The sequence below is a fragment of the Protomyctophum parallelum genome (assembly GCF_964188405.1).
Source record: "Protomyctophum parallelum genome assembly, chromosome: 9".
Lineage (NCBI taxonomy): Eukaryota > Metazoa > Chordata > Actinopteri > Myctophiformes > Myctophidae > Protomyctophum > Protomyctophum parallelum.
In genome coordinates, this window is record NC_139706.1 from 19,151,398 (window position 1) to 19,171,397 (window position 20,000).

The 20,000-nt window shown below is 48.2% G+C and overlaps 1 protein-coding gene across 2 annotated transcripts in view; it reads right to left on the reverse strand.

Annotated features, from left to right (window-relative positions):
- Window positions 1–20,000, reverse strand: part of bcas3 (BCAS3 microtubule associated cell migration factor) — a 361,222-nt gene that overhangs the window by 256,257 nt on the left and 84,965 nt on the right. For both annotated transcript variants that reach the window (XM_083772661.1, XM_083772660.1), the window contains exons 14-15: window positions 17,805–17,938; window positions 2,544–2,877 (exon numbers count right to left, since the gene is read on the reverse strand). In XM_083772661.1, coding sequence (XP_083628787.1) covers window positions 2,544–2,877; window positions 17,805–17,938 — 468 coding nt within the window. The remainder of the gene's footprint in view (window positions 1–2,543; window positions 2,878–17,804; window positions 17,939–20,000) is intronic.

Genomic DNA, 20,000 nt, shown 5'->3' on the forward strand with positions numbered 1-20,000 from the left:
CCTCTGTGTCTCATACACCTCTGTGTCTCATACACCTCTGTGTCTGTCTCATACACCTCTGTGTCTCATACACCTCTGTGTCTGTCTCATACACCTCTGTGTCTCATACACCTCTGTGTCTCATACACCTCTGTGTCTCATACACCTCTGTGTCTGTCTCATACACCTCTGTGTCTCATACACCTCTACCTCTGTGTCTCATACACCTCTGTGTCTGTCTCATACACCTCTGTGTCTGTCTCATACACCTCTACCTCTGTGTCTCATACACCTCTGTGTCTCATACACCACAAAATATGTTTTTTTTATACCAATTTGAAGGTTTTCAGAAACTATAAATCAACTACTATCAATCGTGACGGGATCACGATTGACGTTTCTGACTTTTTGTTTGCTTTGTTTGTTCAGAATGAGCGTTCACTGGCGGATTTTGAACCGGAAATAAGAAGGTGTTTCTTTCTATTTCTCTTGACCCTCAAAAAGTGACTGTAAAAATATACTACTATATAATATTACTGTCATACTATTGACATCACTGAAATGTTGTTTCCGCTCTCAGTTTGTGTAGTTATGTTCTTCCTCCAAATAATTTCCAACTTTTGAAGATACTACGGTAGAGCCAGAGTAATCTAGCAATAGAGTAATGACTCTCATTGTAACAATGGAATGCGGAAGTGCTCATTCTATCTCAATGGAATAGTTCCATCCATAGGAGCAGTGTTTGGAACTATCGCCCATAGGCACCCGCTTTGTGGCGAGATAAAAGCGTGTCCCCACTCTCTTACATTACTCTGGGTAGAGCGAGACTGCAGTGATTGTCATTTTAGACGGGAACGTCAAAATGTTGGCTGAGTGACCTCCCCCCCCCAGTCTTTACTGTATAGAGTGGTAGACTGTACTTATTATTTTAACATTTTGTTGACTAAAACTAAAACGTGCCCCGACTGGATTGAATGCATCGGCCCCAGCACTGTGTCCCTGGGCAAGACACTTAACTGCTCCCCAAGCTGTACTAATGGCTGCTCACAGCTTCTAGTAATAATACGGAAATAAATGTTTTTGATGATGATGATATGTTTAAGACCCCACAGGAAGAGTAGCTGCTGTGATTCATAGTAAGGTGATGGGGATCTAATAAATAAATCAACTCTAGCGGTTATACGATGGGTACATTCCGGGGCCATATTCCAACGTATGTGCAAATATACAGTGACCAAAAAAACACCCCAAGGAGTGCTGGGGGAAAACATGATTATTATGAGTATTATCTTAAGTCTAAAAGTCCTGCTAGTGGCCCCTAGGGGCCGTTAGTTAAACTGACATTGGTCTCGCTTAGCCTGATCTCTGTCCACTGATTCACCTGGGGAAATGTAAAGTCAATGTCAGGCCTAGAACCGCAACGAAGACCAGAGCTAATAAACATACTCCTCAATAATACACCCCGATATGAAGGACCTCCCCGAAAGGATCTCCATATATGAAGATCACTGAAATATGCAGGGATTATGTGTGTGTGTGTGTGTGTGTGTGTGTGTGTGTGTGTGTGTGTGTGTGTGTGTGTGTGTGTGTGTGTGTCAGAGGCGTATCTACAATAAGGCGAGGGCAGGCGTCTGCCTGTCCAAATCCATTTCTGGCCTGGCCAAAATCCATACAATGAGAAAAGAGAGAGGACAAAAACAAGACCTGAGAACTATTAGTGGACAGCTGATTGGCCGTTGCGGTAGAGCGTGCCCCTCAATCACCCATTGGAATGTAAATGCCTTTCAGCCTTTGTATCCTACTCGTCTGGCAGGTATATCGCTTTGAAAACCTTTAGTGCTACGATTGTGCGCGGGGAGACGACAATTAACACATTTTGCCTACCCAAAATGTAATTCCTGGAAACGGATGACTCATCGCGTTTGTTTTCCGATCATCATGATGATCGGAAGTTCGGAATACAAGTCTATGTCATCTGTCCATTAGGTGCTCCCTGATGTCATGGACATGACGTCATATTATGCGTGACACGTGGGGCGGACTGAGTCGACTCAGGGCATTTTCACTCTCTATTTTTGAAAATGTATGATTTTCGAAAATGTACAACACTTTTTGAAAGCACAAAATAAAAAACGTAGGTGATTAACACCAGGAAGAGACAACAGATCGTATGACCTCCAATGACCCAGACGGTGTCCGGTATCTCATCACAATATCGATATATACTGTAACATCAATATATTGCCCAGCCCCCCCATTATGATATCAGACGATCCCAGACGACATCTGATCTTCAACATCATCACAAGATCAATTCTAACCCATTCTGGTGTTTCAAACATTATGTTATAATTTAGCTATTGAAAAATAGCAGATCTACAAGCTCATAGCACGCCACCGAGTGGCGCGCTATGAGCTTGTAGGTCTGCTATTTTCGAAAAATCGTTAAAATGTGCCTCAAATCTTTCAGAAAATTGTCATGATTTAGAAAACGTTTATTTAAAATGTCGACATCAGGCCTGAATGGGCTAATATTGACAACAACCTCCCCCCGAAACCCTCACCGTGTAGCGGGGACCCCGAGGGGCTGCTGGAGAGCCCGGGGATGGGACTGCAGCGTCCCCCTCCTCCTCCTCCTATCAGGACGCAGCCTCCGGCCACGCCTCCTCCTCCGAGGCCGCCGCCCGCCGAGGCCGCCGCCCGGTTGAGCTCCTGCTCGATCTCCTCCAGGCCAGCGCTCTTCTGGAAGCGCGACATGCGGTTGACCACGCGCGGCGACATGTGCGTGCGCGCGCACGGCGGCCCGCCGTACGGGCTGACGGGGAAGACGTGCGTGGTGCCGCGCAGCGTGCTGACGGCCACCCAGCGGCTGTCTTGGCTGAAGCACATGTCCTGGACCTGGAGGGACGAAGGGAGCCACACGGAGAGGACATGCGTTAGGCCATTTTGTTTTAAATAGTACCTTTAATAGTAGCATGACTGAGAGGACATTTTGACCTTTGTTTTTAATTATCTTTGCCCATGAAGCTTTCAGAAGGTTCCCCTTCCATGAACATCATCATCCATTATCATTCCATCATCTCATGATCTCTTAGGAGTTAGGAGACAGGGAAGGGAAGGTAGAGAGGGGACAGAGGTGACTCAGTTAGGAGACAGGGAAGGGAAGGTAGAGAGGGGACAGAGAGGACTCAGTTAGGAGACAGGGAAGGGAAGGTAGAGAGGGACAGAGGTGACTCAGTTAGGAGACAGGGAAGGGAAGGTAGAGAGGGACAGAGGTGACTCAGTTAGGAGACAGGGAAGGGAAGGTAGAGAGGGACAGAGAGGACTCAGTTAGGAGACAGGGAAGGGAAGGTAGAGAGGGGACAGAGGTGACTCAGTTAGGAGACAGGGAAGGGAAGGTAGAGAGGGACAGAGGTGACTCAGTTAGGAGACAGGGAAGGGAAGGTAGAGAGGGACAGAGGTGACTCAGTTAGGAGACAGGGAAGGGAAGGTAGAGAGGGACAGAGGTGACTCAGTTAGGAGACAGGGAAGGGAAGGTAGAGAGGGACAGAGGTGACTCAGTTAGGAGACAGGGAAGGGAAGGTAGAGAGGGACAGAGGTGACTCAGTTAGGAGACAGGGAAGGGAAGGTAGAGAGGGACAGAGGTGACTCAGTTAGGAGACAGGGAAGGGAAGGTAGAGAGGGACAGAGGTGACTCAGTTAGGAGACAGGGAAGGGAAGGTAGAGAGGGGACAGAGGTGACTCAGTTAGGAGACAGGGAAGGGAAGGTAGAGAGGGGACAGAGGTGACTCAGTTAGGAGACAGGGAAGGGAAGGTAGAGAGGGGACAGAGGTGACTCAGTTAGGAGACAGGGAAGGGAAGGTAGAGAGGGACAGAGGTGACTCAGTTAGGAGACAGGGAAGGGAAGGTAGAGAGGGGACAGAGGTGACTCAGTTAGGAGACAGGGAAGGGAAGGTAGAGAGGGACAGAGGTGACTCAGTTAGGAGACAGGGAAGGGAAGGTAGAGAGGGACAGAGGTGACTCAGTTAGGAGACAGGGAAGGGAAGGTAGAGAGGGACAGAGGTGACTCAGTTAGGAGACAGGGAAGGGAAGGTAGAGAGGGACAGAGGTGACTCAGTTAGGAGACAGGGAAGGGAAGGTAGAGAGGGACAGAGGTGACTCAGTTAGGAGACAGGGAAGGGAAGGTAGAGAGGGACAGAGGTGACTCAGTTAGGAGACAGGGAAGGGAGAGAGGGACAGAGAGGACTCAGTTAGGAGACAGGGAAGGGAAGGTAGAGAGGGGACAGAGGTGACTCAGTTAGGAGACAGGGAAGGGAAGGTAGAGAGGGACAGAGGTGACTCAGTTAGGAGACAGGGAAGGGAAGGTAGAGAGGGACAGAGGTGACTCAGTTAGGAGACAGGGAAGGGAAGGTAGAGAGGGGACAGAGGTGACTCAGTTAGGAGACAGGGAAGGGAAGGTAGAGAGGGACAGAGGTGACTCAGTTAGGAGACAGGGAAGGGAAGGTAGAGAGGGACAGAGGTGACTCAGTTAGGAGACAGGGAAGGGAAGGTAGAGAGGGACAGAGGTGACTCAGTTAGGAGACAGGGAAGGGAGAGAGGGACAGAGAGGACTCAGTTAGGAGACAGGGAAGGGAAGGTAGAGAGGGACAGAGGTGACTCAGTTAGGAGACAGGGAAGGGAAGGTAGAGAGGGACAGAGGTGACTCAGTTAGGAGACAGGGAAGGGAAGGTAGAGAGGGACAGAGGTGACTCAGTTAGGAGACAGGGAAGGGAAGGTAGAGAGGGGACAGAGGTGACTCAGTTAGGAGACAGGGAAGGGAAGGTAGAGAGGGACAGAGGTGACTCAGTTAGGAGACAGGGAAGGGAAGGTAGAGAGGGACAGAGGTGACTCAGTTAGGAGACAGGGAAGGGAAGGTAGAGAGGGGACAGAGGTGACTCAGTTAGGAGACAGGGAAGGGAAGGTAGAGAGGGACAGAGGTGACTCAGTTAGGAGACAGGGAAGGGAAGGTAGAGAGGGACAGAGGTGACTCAGTTAGGAGACAGGGAAGGGAAGGTAGAGAGGGACAGAGGTGACTCAGTTAGGAGACAGGGAAGGGAAGGTAGAGAGGGGACAGAGGTGACTCAGTTAGGAGACAGGGAAGGGAAGGTAGAGAGGGACAGAGGTGACTCAGTTAGGAGACAGGGAAGGGAAGGTAGAGAGGGACAGAGGTGACTCAGTTAGGAGACAGGGAAGGGAAGGTAGAGAGGGACAGAGGTGACTCAGTTAGGAGACAGGGAAGGGAGAGAGGGACAGAGAGGACTCAGTTAGGAGACAGGGAAGGGAAGGTAGAGAGGGACAGAGGTGACTCAGTTAGGAGACAGGGAAGGGAAGGTAGAGAGGGACAGAGGTGACTCAGTTAGGAGACAGGGAAGGGAAGGTAGAGAGGGACAGAGAGGACTCAGTTAGGAGACAGGGAAGGGAAGGTAGAGAGGGACAGAGGTGACTCAGTTAGGAGACAGGGAAGGGAAGGTAGAGAGGGACAGAGGTGACTCAGTTAGGAGACAGGGAAGGGAAGGTAGAGAGGGACAGAGGTGACTCAGTTAGGAGACAGGGAAGGGAAGGTAGAGAGGGGACAGAGGTGACTCAGTTAGGAGACAGGGAAGGGAAGGGAGAGAGGGACAGAGAGGACTCAGTTAGGAGACAGGGAAGGGAAGGTAGAGAGGGACAGAGGTGACTCAGTTAGGAGACAGGGAAGGGAAGGTAGAGAGGGACAGAGAGGACTCAGTTAGGAGACAGGGAAGGGAAGGTAGAGAGGGACAGAGGTGACTCAGTTAGGAGACAGGGAAGGGAAGGTAGAGAGGGACAGAGGTGACTCAGTTAGGAGACAGGGAAGGGAAGGTAGAGAGGGGACAGAGGTGACTCAGTTAGGAGACAGGGAAGGGAAGGTAGAGAGGGACAGAGGTGACTCAGTTAGGAGACAGGGAAGGGAAGGTAGAGAGGGGACAGAGGTGACTCAGTTAGGAGACAGGGAAGGGAAGGTAGAGAGGGACAGAGGTGACTCAGTTAGGAGACAGGGAAGGGAAGGTAGAGAGGGACAGAGGTGACTCAGTTAGGAGACAGGGAAGGGAAGGTAGAGAGGGACAGAGGTGACTCAGTTAGGAGACAGGGAAGGGAAGGTAGAGAGGGACAGAGGTGACTCAGTTAGGAGACAGGGAAGGGAAGGTAGAGAGGGACAGAGGTGACTCAGTTAGGAGACAGGGAAGGGAAGGTAGAGAGGGACAGAGAGGACTCAGTTAGGAGACAGGGAAGGGAAGGTAGAGAGGGACAGAGGTGACTCAGTTAGGAGACAGGGAAGGGAAGGTAGAGAGGGACAGAGAGGACTCAGTTAGGAGACAGGGAAGGGAAGGTAGAGAGGGACAGAGAGGACTCAGTTAGGAGACAGGGAAGGGAAGGTAGAGAGGGACAGAGGTGACTCAGTTAGGAGACAGGGAAGGGAAGGTAGAGAGGGGACAGAGGTGACTCAGTTAGGAGACAGGGAAGGGAAGGTAGAGAGGGGACAGAGGTGACTCAGTTAGGAGACAGGGAAGGGAAGGTAGAGAGGGACAGAGGTGACTCAGTTAGGAGACAGGGAAGGGAAGGTAGAGAGGGACAGAGGTGACTCAGTTAGGAGACAGGGAAGGGAAGGTAGAGAGGGACAGAGGTGACTCAGTTAGGAGACAGGGAAGGGAAGGTAGAGAGGGGACAGAGGTGACTCAGTTAGGAGACAGGGAAGGGAAGGTAGAGAGGGACAGAGGTGACTCAGTTAGGAGACAGGGAAGGGAAGGTAGAGAGGGACAGAGGTGACTCAGTTAGGAGACAGGGAAGGGAAGGTAGAGAGGGACAGAGGTGACTCAGTTAGGAGACAGGGAAGGGAAGGTAGAGAGGGACAGAGGTGACTCAGTTAGGAGACAGGGAAGGGAAGGTAGAGAGGGACAGAGGTGACTCAGTTAGGAGACAGGGAAGGGAAGGTAGAGAGGGGACAGAGGTGACTCAGTTAGGAGACAGGGAAGGGAAGGTAGAGAGGGACAGAGGTGACTCAGTTAGGAGACAGGGAAGGGAAGGTAGAGAGGGACAGAGGTGACTCAGTTAGGAGACAGGGAAGGGAAGGTAGAGAGGGACAGAGGTGACTCAGTTAGGAGACAGGGAAGGGAAGGTAGAGAGGGACAGAGAGGACTCAGTTAGGAGACAGGGAAGGGAAGGTAGAGAGGGACAGAGGTGACTCAGTTAGGAGACAGGGAAGGGAAGGTAGAGAGGGACAGAGGTGACTCAGTTAGGAGACAGGGAAGGGAAGGTAGAGAGGGACAGAGAGGACTCAGTTAGGAGACAGGGAAGGGAACGTAGAGAGGGACAGAGGTGACTCAGTTAGGAGACAGGGAAGGGAAGGTAGAGAGGGACAGAGGTGACTCAGTTAGGAGACAGGGAAGGGAAGGTAGAGAGGGACAGAGGTGACTCAGTTAGGAGACAGGGAAGGGAAGGTAGAGAGGGACAGAGGTGACTCAGTTAGGAGACAGGGAAGGGAAGGTAGAGAGGGACAGAGGTGACTCAGTTAGGAGACAGGGAAGGGAAGGTAGAGAGGGACAGAGGTGACTCAGTTAGGAGACAGGGAAGGGAAGGTAGAGAGGGACAGAGGTGACTCAGTTAGGAGACAGGGAAGGGAAGGTAGAGAGGGACAGAGAGGACTCAGTTAGGAGGAGTTATGGAAGTCACATGGTATATAGTTAGATCACGGTTTCCAAAACACCAGGTCGGGACCCGGGTCAAGACAGTTTGTGGGTCACAGACCAATATTCATGGGTCACGGACTCGAGTGAAAATTCCTTTTCCTACAGTTAAAAAAAATAAAATAATAATAATAATAAATACAAATAAATGTTATATATAGTATATATAGGTGTGTGCGCACGTGAAAAATATTAAATAATTATATGCAGAAGTATGCAGAAGTAGTAAAAATAGGCGTATATGTGTGAAAAATATTAAATATTTATATGCAGAAGTATGCAGAAGTAGTAAAAATGGGCGATCTACAAGTGCTTAATTGTAGATCTAGTTTGAGTCCCGAGGCAAACTCTTTTGGGTCTTTGGACCTGAACAGTGTGGGAACCACTGGCGTATAGTTAGATAATGGAGACGGCGGAAGGAAGGGTAAGTGACAGACGCTGAGGAGAGTAGGACAGAGGACATACTAACATTACAGACATACTATAGGGAGGGTATCGGTGTGAGTGTGTGTTGGGGGGGGGGGGGGGTGGAACCGTTTCCTCATTAATGCCAGGGATTTAACATTAAGCCTCTCATTTGGTTAACAATCGCGCTATTATTTACACGTTTGTTCAGGGTTTGCAATATGTCATGTCCACGATTAGGTCGAGACACAAACAATTTGTATACTGTCGGCGGGGGGGGGCTGGGGGGAACTGCTGGGACACTGCTGCTGAGGTCGCACAAGGACGAGGTGTGTGTGTGTGTGTGTGTGTGTGGGGGGGGGGGGGGGGGGTAGGCCCTGCAGGAAAAGGGCTCTTAAGGTTAACGCTCAGCACACAATGGGGTCAAAGTGACAGTCAGACAATGGCTGGGTGATGCGGGGTGTGGGCAATTAGTGAGATTGACAGTTGGTGTGCGCCTCAGAGTCTGCACACCCCCCCCCCCCCCCCCCCGCGAACACACACTTGTTTAGTGGTGTCTGGTGAGCTTGGGCCTTGCGCTGCCTACGCGCACACATGCACATGCACGCACACACACACGTGTGTTTAGAAGTGGATTAAGTCCCCGAAACACAGCTTGCTGAAGACTCTGCGTGGGTGAACAGTGAACACTCAAGTGTTATTGTGGCGTCTTCGCAAGTGTTTACCCGACCCGACGTGACGTTACAGAACCCAGTCATCTGCAGCATGTCCATGCAGCCCAATGGCTTACCGGGCCTAATCCCTGGTGTACACAGAACTCTACCGGCACAATAACAGATGCATTATTGGCGACGCACTGGACCGAATCAATACCAAGCTATAGACGGACAGACCAGGTTGGTCTGACTTTGGATAGGTGCATTAAAAAAATAAATAATAATCTAATCATGTGGGTCTATTGGATTTCATGTGGTCAAGCCTGTGATGCTGATCAGCTGCATATCAATGACGTACATAACGACTCCCAACTTTGGCCAAGGTTTCAGCCTAGTATCAGTCCCATTGACTTCCATCCATTATCCTATTTCATAGCAGTATAAACATATCTTGTTTATCTATATTCAAAACAGTCTGACACCATCGTCATCCTCTGTGAATATTGAGTCTTATTATGAAAACGGAATTACGAGGAATTACAGTTATGAGTTGTATTTATATATCGGGCACATGGCGCTACCACGTCGTCAATTAGTGCGCTAAACAAACGTTAAAGTGCATAGACTTGGCTGTGGCAAATGACGTTTTTGAAGCGCCCTTCAAAAAGAGCCAAGTCAATGTGACTCTGATTGGTCCAGAGGTTTGTGAGATTAGTTCCGGACAGCTAGCTACAGTAGCCTCCTGCAGAGCCACAACGTAATCTAACTATCTAACTATAAATGGACCAAGTCTCTGTGTGTGTACTGTTGTAATCCTCCTGCAGAGCCACAACGTAATCTAACTATCTAACTATAAATGGACCAAGTCTCTGTGTGTGTGTGTACTGTTGTAATCCACGTAACTCGAGGACCGTTCGCCCCACCGACTTCAAATTCGACACGCACGTTCCAACCCCACCACAGGGAGTGCAGTGCCCAGTGTCGAGTCCGTCGGACCCACGGTTGTCCAGAAGCGCCCCCAAAAAGGCCTCTGCCCGGGCTCTGCACAGGGCCCCTGCCCAGGGTCCATATATGGAGCTAGCCTGTTCTGACATCATTCTGACGTCTGCATATAGACTCCATATTTGGGCATGACTGACAAAGAACACCATATATGGGCATCTGGAGTGGGGCCTACGGTAAAACCTACGGTAAAAAGTTAACACTAATTTGACGCGGTAGCAGTGTTGTTGTTGGCAGAATTTTTCTATTTTAGTTTTAGTCATATTCTCTTAAAACGTTTTCACTTAGTTTAAGTTTAAGATTTTTGTCGACTAAATCTACAGGTGATTTAGTCGACTAAAATGTACTTTGGTGGGCCTTGATGCCGTCGTAATGACTGAAAATAGCAGATCTACAAGCTTGTAGATCTGCTATTTTCAGCATGCAACCAAGTGTAACATTACTTATACTGGATCTCTTGTCCACTAGTCCCTTCCTAACATTTTAGTCTAGTTTTTATTTGTTGACGAAATTGTCAATATAATTTAGTCATAGTTTTAGTCATCATAGCTTAGTTTCCATTACATTTTTGTCAGGTAGTCGACGAACACAACACTGTTCAGTAGTCCACTATGCCAGATTCAGTAGTACAAAAACCTGACGGCGGTGTGGGGTGAGTTTAGTGAATGATACGTACGTTGCAGGACAACAGCAGTAGCTATGCAGTGCACATTGATAAGATGTCAAAATGGTGGCTTTCTTCCCAACCCTAGACCAGTCAGAATGTAATGTAATGAGTCCCGGGATGCAGGGACGGTCTTTTAGATGAGTCCCAGGGACATTTTATGAGTCCCACTTTAGGAGTCATATTTTGCCATTTTTACTAATTGCAACATTTAACTCCCATTTCATTTTATATTGTTATAATGTGGTTATATTCATGTAGAAAACGGAAGAAGAAATGATTATTATAACTAAAGCTAGCAAAATAAACTAGAACAAAAACAGTACAGTAGTACAGTAGTGCATCCCGTGGATGCAGAGGTCGTTTATTGCGTCCCTTAACTATAAACTGCGTTTTGGGATGCAAAATGCACCCTATTTTAATCTCTGCCTTTTACATGCCTACCTTCAAGACAGGAACTTTTCCAGGCTGATTAGCGAAGTGACAGAACAAATCAGGGAATGCAGCCTGGAAACCAGGCTAGAAAAATTATATATATTTTCCTGACATGTTCATAACGTGTTAGACTGTACAGTGTTGACAGAGTTAAAGGGGGGAGTCTCAGAAACCTGGGACACAGGAACCCTGGAGGACATTAGGCGTACAAACTGGTTGAGACGTTTCCAATTCTATTTTATCTTTGACAGAGATGGTGCCGAGGACCTGTTTGAAACAGAGACAATCAGCCTTTCTTGTGAAGTGTGGACTGTCTCGCATGGAACAAACACTTGAGGAGATAGCATCTCTCTGAGCATGTGAGACATGCAGGGGACCAGACAGAGATAGGATGGACCGGAGACAAGAGAAGTGATCCAGAGAGATGGGGGGAGAGACAGAGAGGGAGAGAGAGAGAGAGAGAGAGAGAGAGAGAGAGAGAGAGAGAGAGAGACAGGCAGTCAGTCAGAGACAGTCAGTCATTGACACAAAACCACACAGACAGACAGACAGTCAGACAGACAGCCAGTCAGTCAGTCAGTCAGTCAGTCAGACAGCCAGAGCCAGACACACGGACATCTCTGTACCTGCACAGGCCTGTTTCATGTGTTGCCAGGCCAGGCCAGATTAGGTAATTGTCCCCGTGCATGCAGCAGTGACAGTTAATGGGCCATCCTCTGCATTCCAGACGGCTTCTTTTACTTTCCCAAAGAGCCAGCAGTGGAGCAGGACCTGACCTATGTCCCGGCTCATTATGGATGATTAGCCTTCGAGAAAGACTAGTCTGTGTGCGTGTCTAAGAGGTCATAATCATCCTGTCAGACGGTAGACATGTATGTTCTAACAATCCACTGTCTAATGTCATTCATCTGACGGGAATCACAGGCGATTGGATCACCTGAGAGGTGTGTGTGTGCGCATGCGCGCATGCGTGCGTGTGAACAAACTTAAAGTGACAGATACTTGCAGATTATCTTCCATATAGCGTTATCTTAATGAGGGCGGAATGCAACTGTGTCTAGTGCTTTATCTGGCTAGTGTCTGACTGACATACTGTACATACGTGCACACGCACGCGCACACACACACACACACGCACACACACACACACGGTCAGCCTGGACAGAAATATTCCAGAGGGGTGAGAAGGAATAAGCACTCCTCTGTCCTCCTGCTGTCCGGTCCTCTTGTCCACAGAGGACACGATGACATCCATGACAGCGGGACAGACGGACAGACGGACGCGGGGGAGAGGAGTGTGTTCAAAGTGACACTGATGAGGGAGATTAGAGCTGCTCCGCTCACCTGAGAGGAACCCCCCCCCCCCACCCCCAACCCCACCCCCGGCATGACAAGAATGCTTACTGATGGACACAGCGATAAGGACACAGAGAGAGAGAGAGCACTCTGATGAAGGGGGGGGGGGGGGGGGGGGGGGGGTCTGGTGAAACTGTGCCTTCCCGAAGAAGAGGGAACATTTGGGGGGGGGGGGGATGTGAAGAAATATTACGTATATCTGCAGATTCTAGCCCTGCATTTAGCATATATATAATATGTCCCAGTGTTATTTGATGTTATAAAACACAGTCAGATTCTAGATGGGGGAGGGGGGGGGGTCTTTGACCTGTGTGACTGACTGACTGACCAGTGCTGTCCAGTTTGCCCTGCACACCTCCAGGCTGCACTCCTCTCCTCTTACTTCAGAGCCTGCAGCAGCGAGCCGGCTGCCTGCTTGCTATCAGCAAAGCAAGGCTCTGTTTACCTGGCCCGGGCCCCGGGTCACTGGCAGACGGCCACATGTTTGGACGCTCCCGGGGAGAGAGAGATAAGGAAGCGTCCCTCCGCCCGTCTAACTGGGGAGACTTTATCACCCCGCGGTGCTTGTGTGAGCGCGTGCGTGTTTGCGCTGGCCGATAACCCCGTGGCCATATCGCTGGGCTGAGGTCGGCACTCAGTGTTTACGGACGGCTCAGTTCAAAGCTGGAGGACCTGCCGTTGGGTCGTACATTAACTAGAGGCAGGCACTGGGATGTGTGCGTCTACCTCTCTGTGTGTGTGTGTGCCTGTGTGTGTGTGTGTGTGTGTGTGTGTGTGTGGTGTGTACACGGCATGGTCTAGTCGATATTCCTGAACCCAACAAGGCCTGCGGGCGTTTTCGTTGAGTAAGCGCTGCTTGTCCTGTATTTGCAAAGTCACTGTGTGAGAGGATGAAGGAGAACTCTCTGCTCCTCCTACGTTCTAAAGCCTGATTTAAACTCCACCGATGATGCCAGATTTTGCCCCAAAAAATTGATTGCTGAAAATGTATTTATTTATTTGAGAACATTTAACTTACACATCTACACATGTGAGATCCTCATCCGAGGCACCCCTGAATGACAGTTACATTGTTACTCTATGGAACCTTACTGTACATTTCTGTAGTATTTAGGCAAGGCCACTTTGCCTTTGGTGTGGTCAACTTTTTGAGGGCACAAGGCCGAGTGCCAGGGCATGAAGGCCATTAATTTCGATTCAAAAATAGCAGACCTACAAGCTCGTAGTGCGCCACTCGGTGGCACGCTATGAGCTTGTAGATCTGCTATTTTTAAATAGCTAAAGCATAACATAATGCTAACACCAAAAGGGGTTCCCACCCACAATGGGTTAAATAACAAAATATAAGTAGCTACTGTTGTAAAATATTGTAAACATGTGTGTAACATGTATTGGCCGTCCCAGTCCAGAGATGAAAATCATAATGAAATGGCCTGGGACCCTGTCACCCTAGGCTAATTCAGAATTTCAGATACATTTAATTTGGGGGTCTTTGAGTTTAAAATGGCTGAGGATCACTGGGTTAAACTGTGAGTTAATTCACAGAAAATACAATGACAGCCTACATAACCTTTGAATGAGGGTAGTGTAGTTTGTTAAACACGTTGGGAAGCTTAACGATGTTTAATTGACTACAGGCGATAGAGTGAGAGACAACGCGTCGTCAACGCTGCATGCACCACTGGCCCCATACCCTGTATATTGGTATGCCCATACTGTATATCGGTTGGATCAGCAGTTCTGGACAACTGGATATCCGCATAAAGTACACTGAACAAACAAACATCTATAAAATACACATACAACTTAATTTAATTTGCATTTAAGTACTAAAGCCTTATTAAAAAATGCTATTTAAAAAAAGAAAAGTTATACACCGGCACACATAGGCAGAACATTTTGAAAATCGGCTGTCGGCAAGCAACAACGTATAAATTACGCTTAACTGTGGCTTATTTTCTCCTTTGTGTCCCCTTAATACATGTACCGTCCACAACTTGGATTATGACGAGGGAAACTATGCCGTATATCATTCAGTATGAATATGTATTCATAAATAAACAAGTCAGATCCTCACATTCACCGGCCATGCTGTGGACAACGACGGCATCCATCTGCTAAAGCCGAGTCAAGGGGGGGGATCCAATGGATGTTTTGTTTTTCGTCACTTTTCATCAGCTGGCTTTTTAAAGATATGTATCAGCCAACAACGCGTGGTGGGGCTTTAGTGTTTCCATGTACTCAATGAGTGGCTACATGTGTTATCCAGGCCCTTTACTCGCACAGCCCCATGTTCCTCTCCCTTCTGAAAGATTATAATCAAATGTACTCTGCTACTCCACATGAAAGAGCCCCGGTCTGGATGGGAGTTCCATGGGGCGCTGTGACTGAGTGGGACGTTTGGCTAGGCCTGCTGTGACCCAGCGGGGAGGCTCTTGCTCTGCCGGAACCCCCCCACACACACCCACCCACCCACCCACCCACCCAGACACCCACCCACCCACCCACCCACACACACACACACACACACACACACACACACACACACACACACACACACACACACACACACACACACACACACACACACACACACACACACACACACACTCCAAACCCACCGCCCCCCCTCTCCGTTCTGAACCCCCTCCTCTTTCCTGACTCAACTGGTACCCCACCTCTGGGTTTCTACGGCGATGACAACCTCCGTGGGATTTTCTTTTGTAGAATGAGAGAAGAGGACCTGGATATGATGTAGTTATTACGTTTATTAAGTTATACAAGCTCTCATTATGAATTGTGCGCGCATATATATATATATATATGGATTAAAGCAAAAAAATATCACGACTGAAAATGTTTGCATGACCAAGTTCTAAATGTGCAATTTGTGAGACAGCATGAAAGGAGGAGGCTCCTAGAGCTGAACAATCAATCAATCAACACAATATGTACAATGATGATGTTTTAGCGATATTGTCAACGAGGGTTAAAGAAATCACAGATTGAGGCTTTAACCATTGCTTTCATATATTATGTCCGACCGAGGCCATTATAGATTTTATGGAAGATGCTTCATGTGCAACATGGCTCCAAAGAAGACATGATGATGATGATGATGATGGCTTCTATGGAATCAAAAAGACTGAAATCAGTCGTGGCGACTGGGAAATTTAATCCACGTACATTACATGTGTTACAGTGATATAGAGAAACCAGTTAACACATTTAGGGCGGGAACCCCTTCTGGTGTTTTAAAGCATTACGTTATACTTTAGCTATTGAAAAATAGCAGATCTACAAGCTCATAGCGCGGCACAGTGTAGGTCTGCTATTTTATCGTTAAAATGTGGCGCATAAATGCATATTCTTTCAGAGCAAACGTTTTTTAACTCTAATCTTTGCTTCGGGGGGGAGGGGAGGGGGAACTGGAACAACATATTTTCAGATGGGGGTCGTCGGCCAATTACATATATTTTTGACATGAAATTGTTTGAGAACGACATAGGTTTTTCGGAAAACTGTCAGGATTTAGAAATCCAAATCACGGATTGGTTAAAAAAGGCATGGTCCCAACATCACATCCACAATCCAACACATTCTGAGGCACCATTTAAATGGTCGCAATTTTTCACTGTGAAGCTCTGCTCAACCTCAGGATTCAATTAGCCAGGGGAGGGGGGGGGGGGGGGGGGGGACAGAGACAGAAGTGGGGGAAAAGGGGGCTGGGGGTTGGAAAGTGGCATGTCAAAAATAATCCATCCCTCCAAATAGCCTCTATTTGATTTTCCTCACCACTGTGCGTGCGTGCGTGCATTTGTGCATGGGTGTGTGTGAGAGTGTTGCACGCATGTGTGCGCGTGCATACTGCATATGTGTGTGCATGCACAGGAAAGACAGGAGTGGAGAAAGAAAGCGGAACACACGCGCGTGCGCGCGCGCGAGCGCTACACATAAAGAAAACAGAGCCGTTTGTCATTGAATGGTATTTGAGCCAGGCTACGGCCTATTTCTCCTACAAATTGTCCGGCCTTTTAAACGTGTTTGCTTTGGAAGCCGATGAATGGAGGTGGCCAGTGGGGGAAACGGTCACAGCATCCAGGCAGCTGGGAGTACAACCAGTTGCTGCAAACATCAGTCTTTAGATCAATGGGGGTGTGGGGGGGGGGGTTCACGCCCTGCCCTGTTTGTGTTCCTGTCCCCTCCGAGTTAACAACAACACACATACATGTGCACGCATGCACACACACATACTGTACATACAGCGCCCCCCCCCCCCCCAACCCCCCTCACACACACACACTGGGAGAAACCTGCCGGGCGGGCGAGAACAACAGAAGGATCACACCCATGTTTATGGTACAAGACTTCCTAATTATGAACTCGGCACTCAAAACACATGCGAGCTCACACGCTCTGACGCACGCAAACACACTGGAGCACACATTTATACAGTACAGTACAGATGAGTAGGAAGAGTTGACAGAGAGAGAGAGAGTGAGAGACGGCTAAAGATACCCATTATCCCTCCCAAACAAGAGAGGGGTTTTGGTTTTGATGTTAAGAAGTGCAGCCTCATGGCGGCTGATGCTCACCAGTGTCACCTCAATGACAGTGTTTAGAGAGAGAGAGAGCCGCAGAGTGGATGAAAGGCCGTGCACACATGATGCTAATGTCCGGCGTCACACAGCAGGGGGGGGGGGGGGGCTCGCCACGCGGTGGGTGGTCGGTCACTGCAGTGTTGATTTCGTCGACTAAAACTATGACGAAAGATGTTCGTATATAGACTACCTTTTTTCACTGGCGAAAACTACATAAAAGAAAAACCAAGTTATGATGACTAAAACTAAAAGGCCAAATATGTTGACAATTTCGTTGACAAATAAAAACGAGACTAAAATGTTAGGAAGGGACTAGTGGACGAGAGATCCAGTATAAGTCATTTTACACTTGCTGAAAATATTTTCAGCAAGTGTAAGAACAGTCATTAGGACGGCATCAAGGTCCGTCAAAATACATTCTAGTCGACTAAATCAACTGTAGATTTAGTCGACTAAAATCTTATATTTAGTCGACTAAAACTAGACTGACACCAAGACATGCCAGGTAACTAAAACGTGACTAAAACTAAATGAATGACTATTCAAGAGACCATGACTAAAACTAGGACGTTTACAACCAGTTGTCACTAGTAAACCTAAAATCTAAGAGGTTCGGTAATGGTTTTGAGTTAGTTATTTTATGACTTGTGTAAAAATGAATATTACATTGTTGTTGTTTTGTTTCATTGTCTGCAGCACTCTTTGCAACTTTGTTGACTATTGTCAAAAGGCTCATGGAGTGGCTCCTCAATCCAATCAAGCCTGATTGAATGGCAGGTTGTTTCCTGGCCACGCACAGGTGTGGGAGGCTATATAAGTGGCCTAGCTGCACTCATTTCCCAAAGCCCAGATCACCAAACCACTGCTGCCTGTCTCCATTTATGTCTTTGGAATTAGGGGACATGTTGTTGCGTGTGCGTGCGTGCGTGCGTGCGTGCGCGTGCGTGCGTGCGCGTGCGTGCGTCACCTTGGCCTCAGTCTCTCCACGGTGCAGAGTGTAGAGGTGGTGCACAGCGCTCTGCGAGGACGCCCAGGGGTGTGTGAGGATCTGGAACACATGGAAGTCATGGCCCTGGGTGTCGGCCGTCACCAGAAGCATGCCTGGAAAACACACCACACACACGCACACGTACACACACACACACACACACACACACACACACACACACACACACACACACACACACACACACACACACACACACACACACACACACACACACACACACACACACACACACACACACACACACACACACACACAGTTCAAGTTCAGTTCCAACCACATGAACCGTATATACAGTAGGTTCCTTGCTTGCGTCCTAAGCCAGAGAGTGCCGTTTCACTTCATTTTGCCTGTGTATAAAACATTGACACACCCAAACGATGTACAGATCAGTAATCTACAGCCACTCATCACTTTGCTCGTTGGCGTTTATTTAATCGAACATGTATAAACTGTAAAGAGACTCCCACTCAATTTCAAAAACAGCATATAAACATACAGTGGAGAGAAAAAAAAGAAAAAAAGAAAGAAAACTGTGGCCAACGCAGTATCGGGCCTTTACAACAAACAAACAAGCTCATTAAAATGAGGCTTAAAGGCCTATCGTTTGTCAAAGTTGTAAAAGCGCAGCCTTGATGCCTCACATCATAATTTGCTCTCTGGTCGAAGTCGTGGCCCGAGTCGTCTGCTTGCCGCTCGACGGGGACAAGGACAGTGTGAGTGCTGTGGTGTTTTTTTTTTGTCGTCTGTACAGGAGACAGACGCTGCTGTGCATCTATGCGTGTGTGTGTGTGTGTGTGTGTGCAAGTGTACGTCGCGCACGCACATAAATCTGCCCCCGACGCGGAACCGCAGCATCTCGGCTCGAGTGTAACCCTTACTGACAGGCCCATTCATTTAGCCCTGTTTTATTTGAAGCCCGTCGAGCTCCAGAAAGTATAGGCTCTTACCGTAAACAACACGCTCAACAAACCACAGCAGAACAAACCCACAGCTCTACTGGCTCTCTGGCTGCTGGTCCAACAACGGGGGCCCTAAAGGATGTTCCCTCTGCATGCGAGATGTCGCAAACCGGCTCCTCCATGAGGGACCAAAAAGCCCTAGAAGTCAAAGTGAGCCAGGAGACGATGCATCACCGATGCACCAGCCATAACTGACATGAGGCGTAATTAGTAATTTTCATCTGAGTTTTTTTTTTTTTTCCCCATAGAGGCTTTTATGTGGAAGATGCAGTAGGTTTTAATTAGTGGCCGGGCTTTTATTGGGTGGCATGTCAAATGTGAAAAGAGGAGGCTTCGGAATGGCATAAGATTAAAAGGATTCTGCAACACGTGCGAGCGGGAAGATGGAAAACACACCCTCTCGGCAAAGAAGAAAAAATATTTTTTTGTGCAATCTTCCATCAAACTTTAGCAAAGCTTCAAAGCTTTTTTTCTTTCTTTCTTTCTTTTCTTTTCCAAGACGACAACGAATGCCAGTTCTTGCATGGAGATGATGAGAAGATGGACTGACTGCGAGGGATAAAGAGATGAATGAGGGATGGGTTGAAGCAGGAGATGAGAAGAGGGGTCATGCAGATTATTGAAGAGGAGGAGGATGAGGAGGAGAGGAGAGGGGTGAAGCAGAGCGGAGAATTAAACCATTCTGTACGGGAACCCCTTTTGGTGTTTTAATTTAGCTATTGAAAAATAGCAGATCTACAAGCTCAAATGTTTGAGAACCACTGACATAGAAACATGTGTTTTCTTTTAGAAAACCTTTTTTAGAAGACATTTGTAGAATGGTCCTCCTCCGGTCTAAAGGGGTTAAGACAGCGGTTAGCTATTCATGCCGTATCAGAGCGACCAGAAAGCCAGAGCAGCTCAGGCCCTGGGCCCTGTAAACTGCAGAAACCCCACGCCCCAAACGAGGTGCCAAGCCGCAAGAAGCATTTGCGTCAACTGGGAATGGGGGAGAAAAAAGGGACTGGGCCCTTCTAATTATAGAGTCTGGAAACGGAAGCACAGGGTGATTAGGAGTTGAGGCGCTGCGGTCTGTTTATCTGGGAGCTTCCTCTCTTTCTCTCTCTCTCTCCCTCTACCACCCTCCTCTCTCTCTCTCTCTCTCTCTCTCTCCTTCTTTCTTCCTCCTTTCCCTGTATGGGCCCATCCCGCCCAC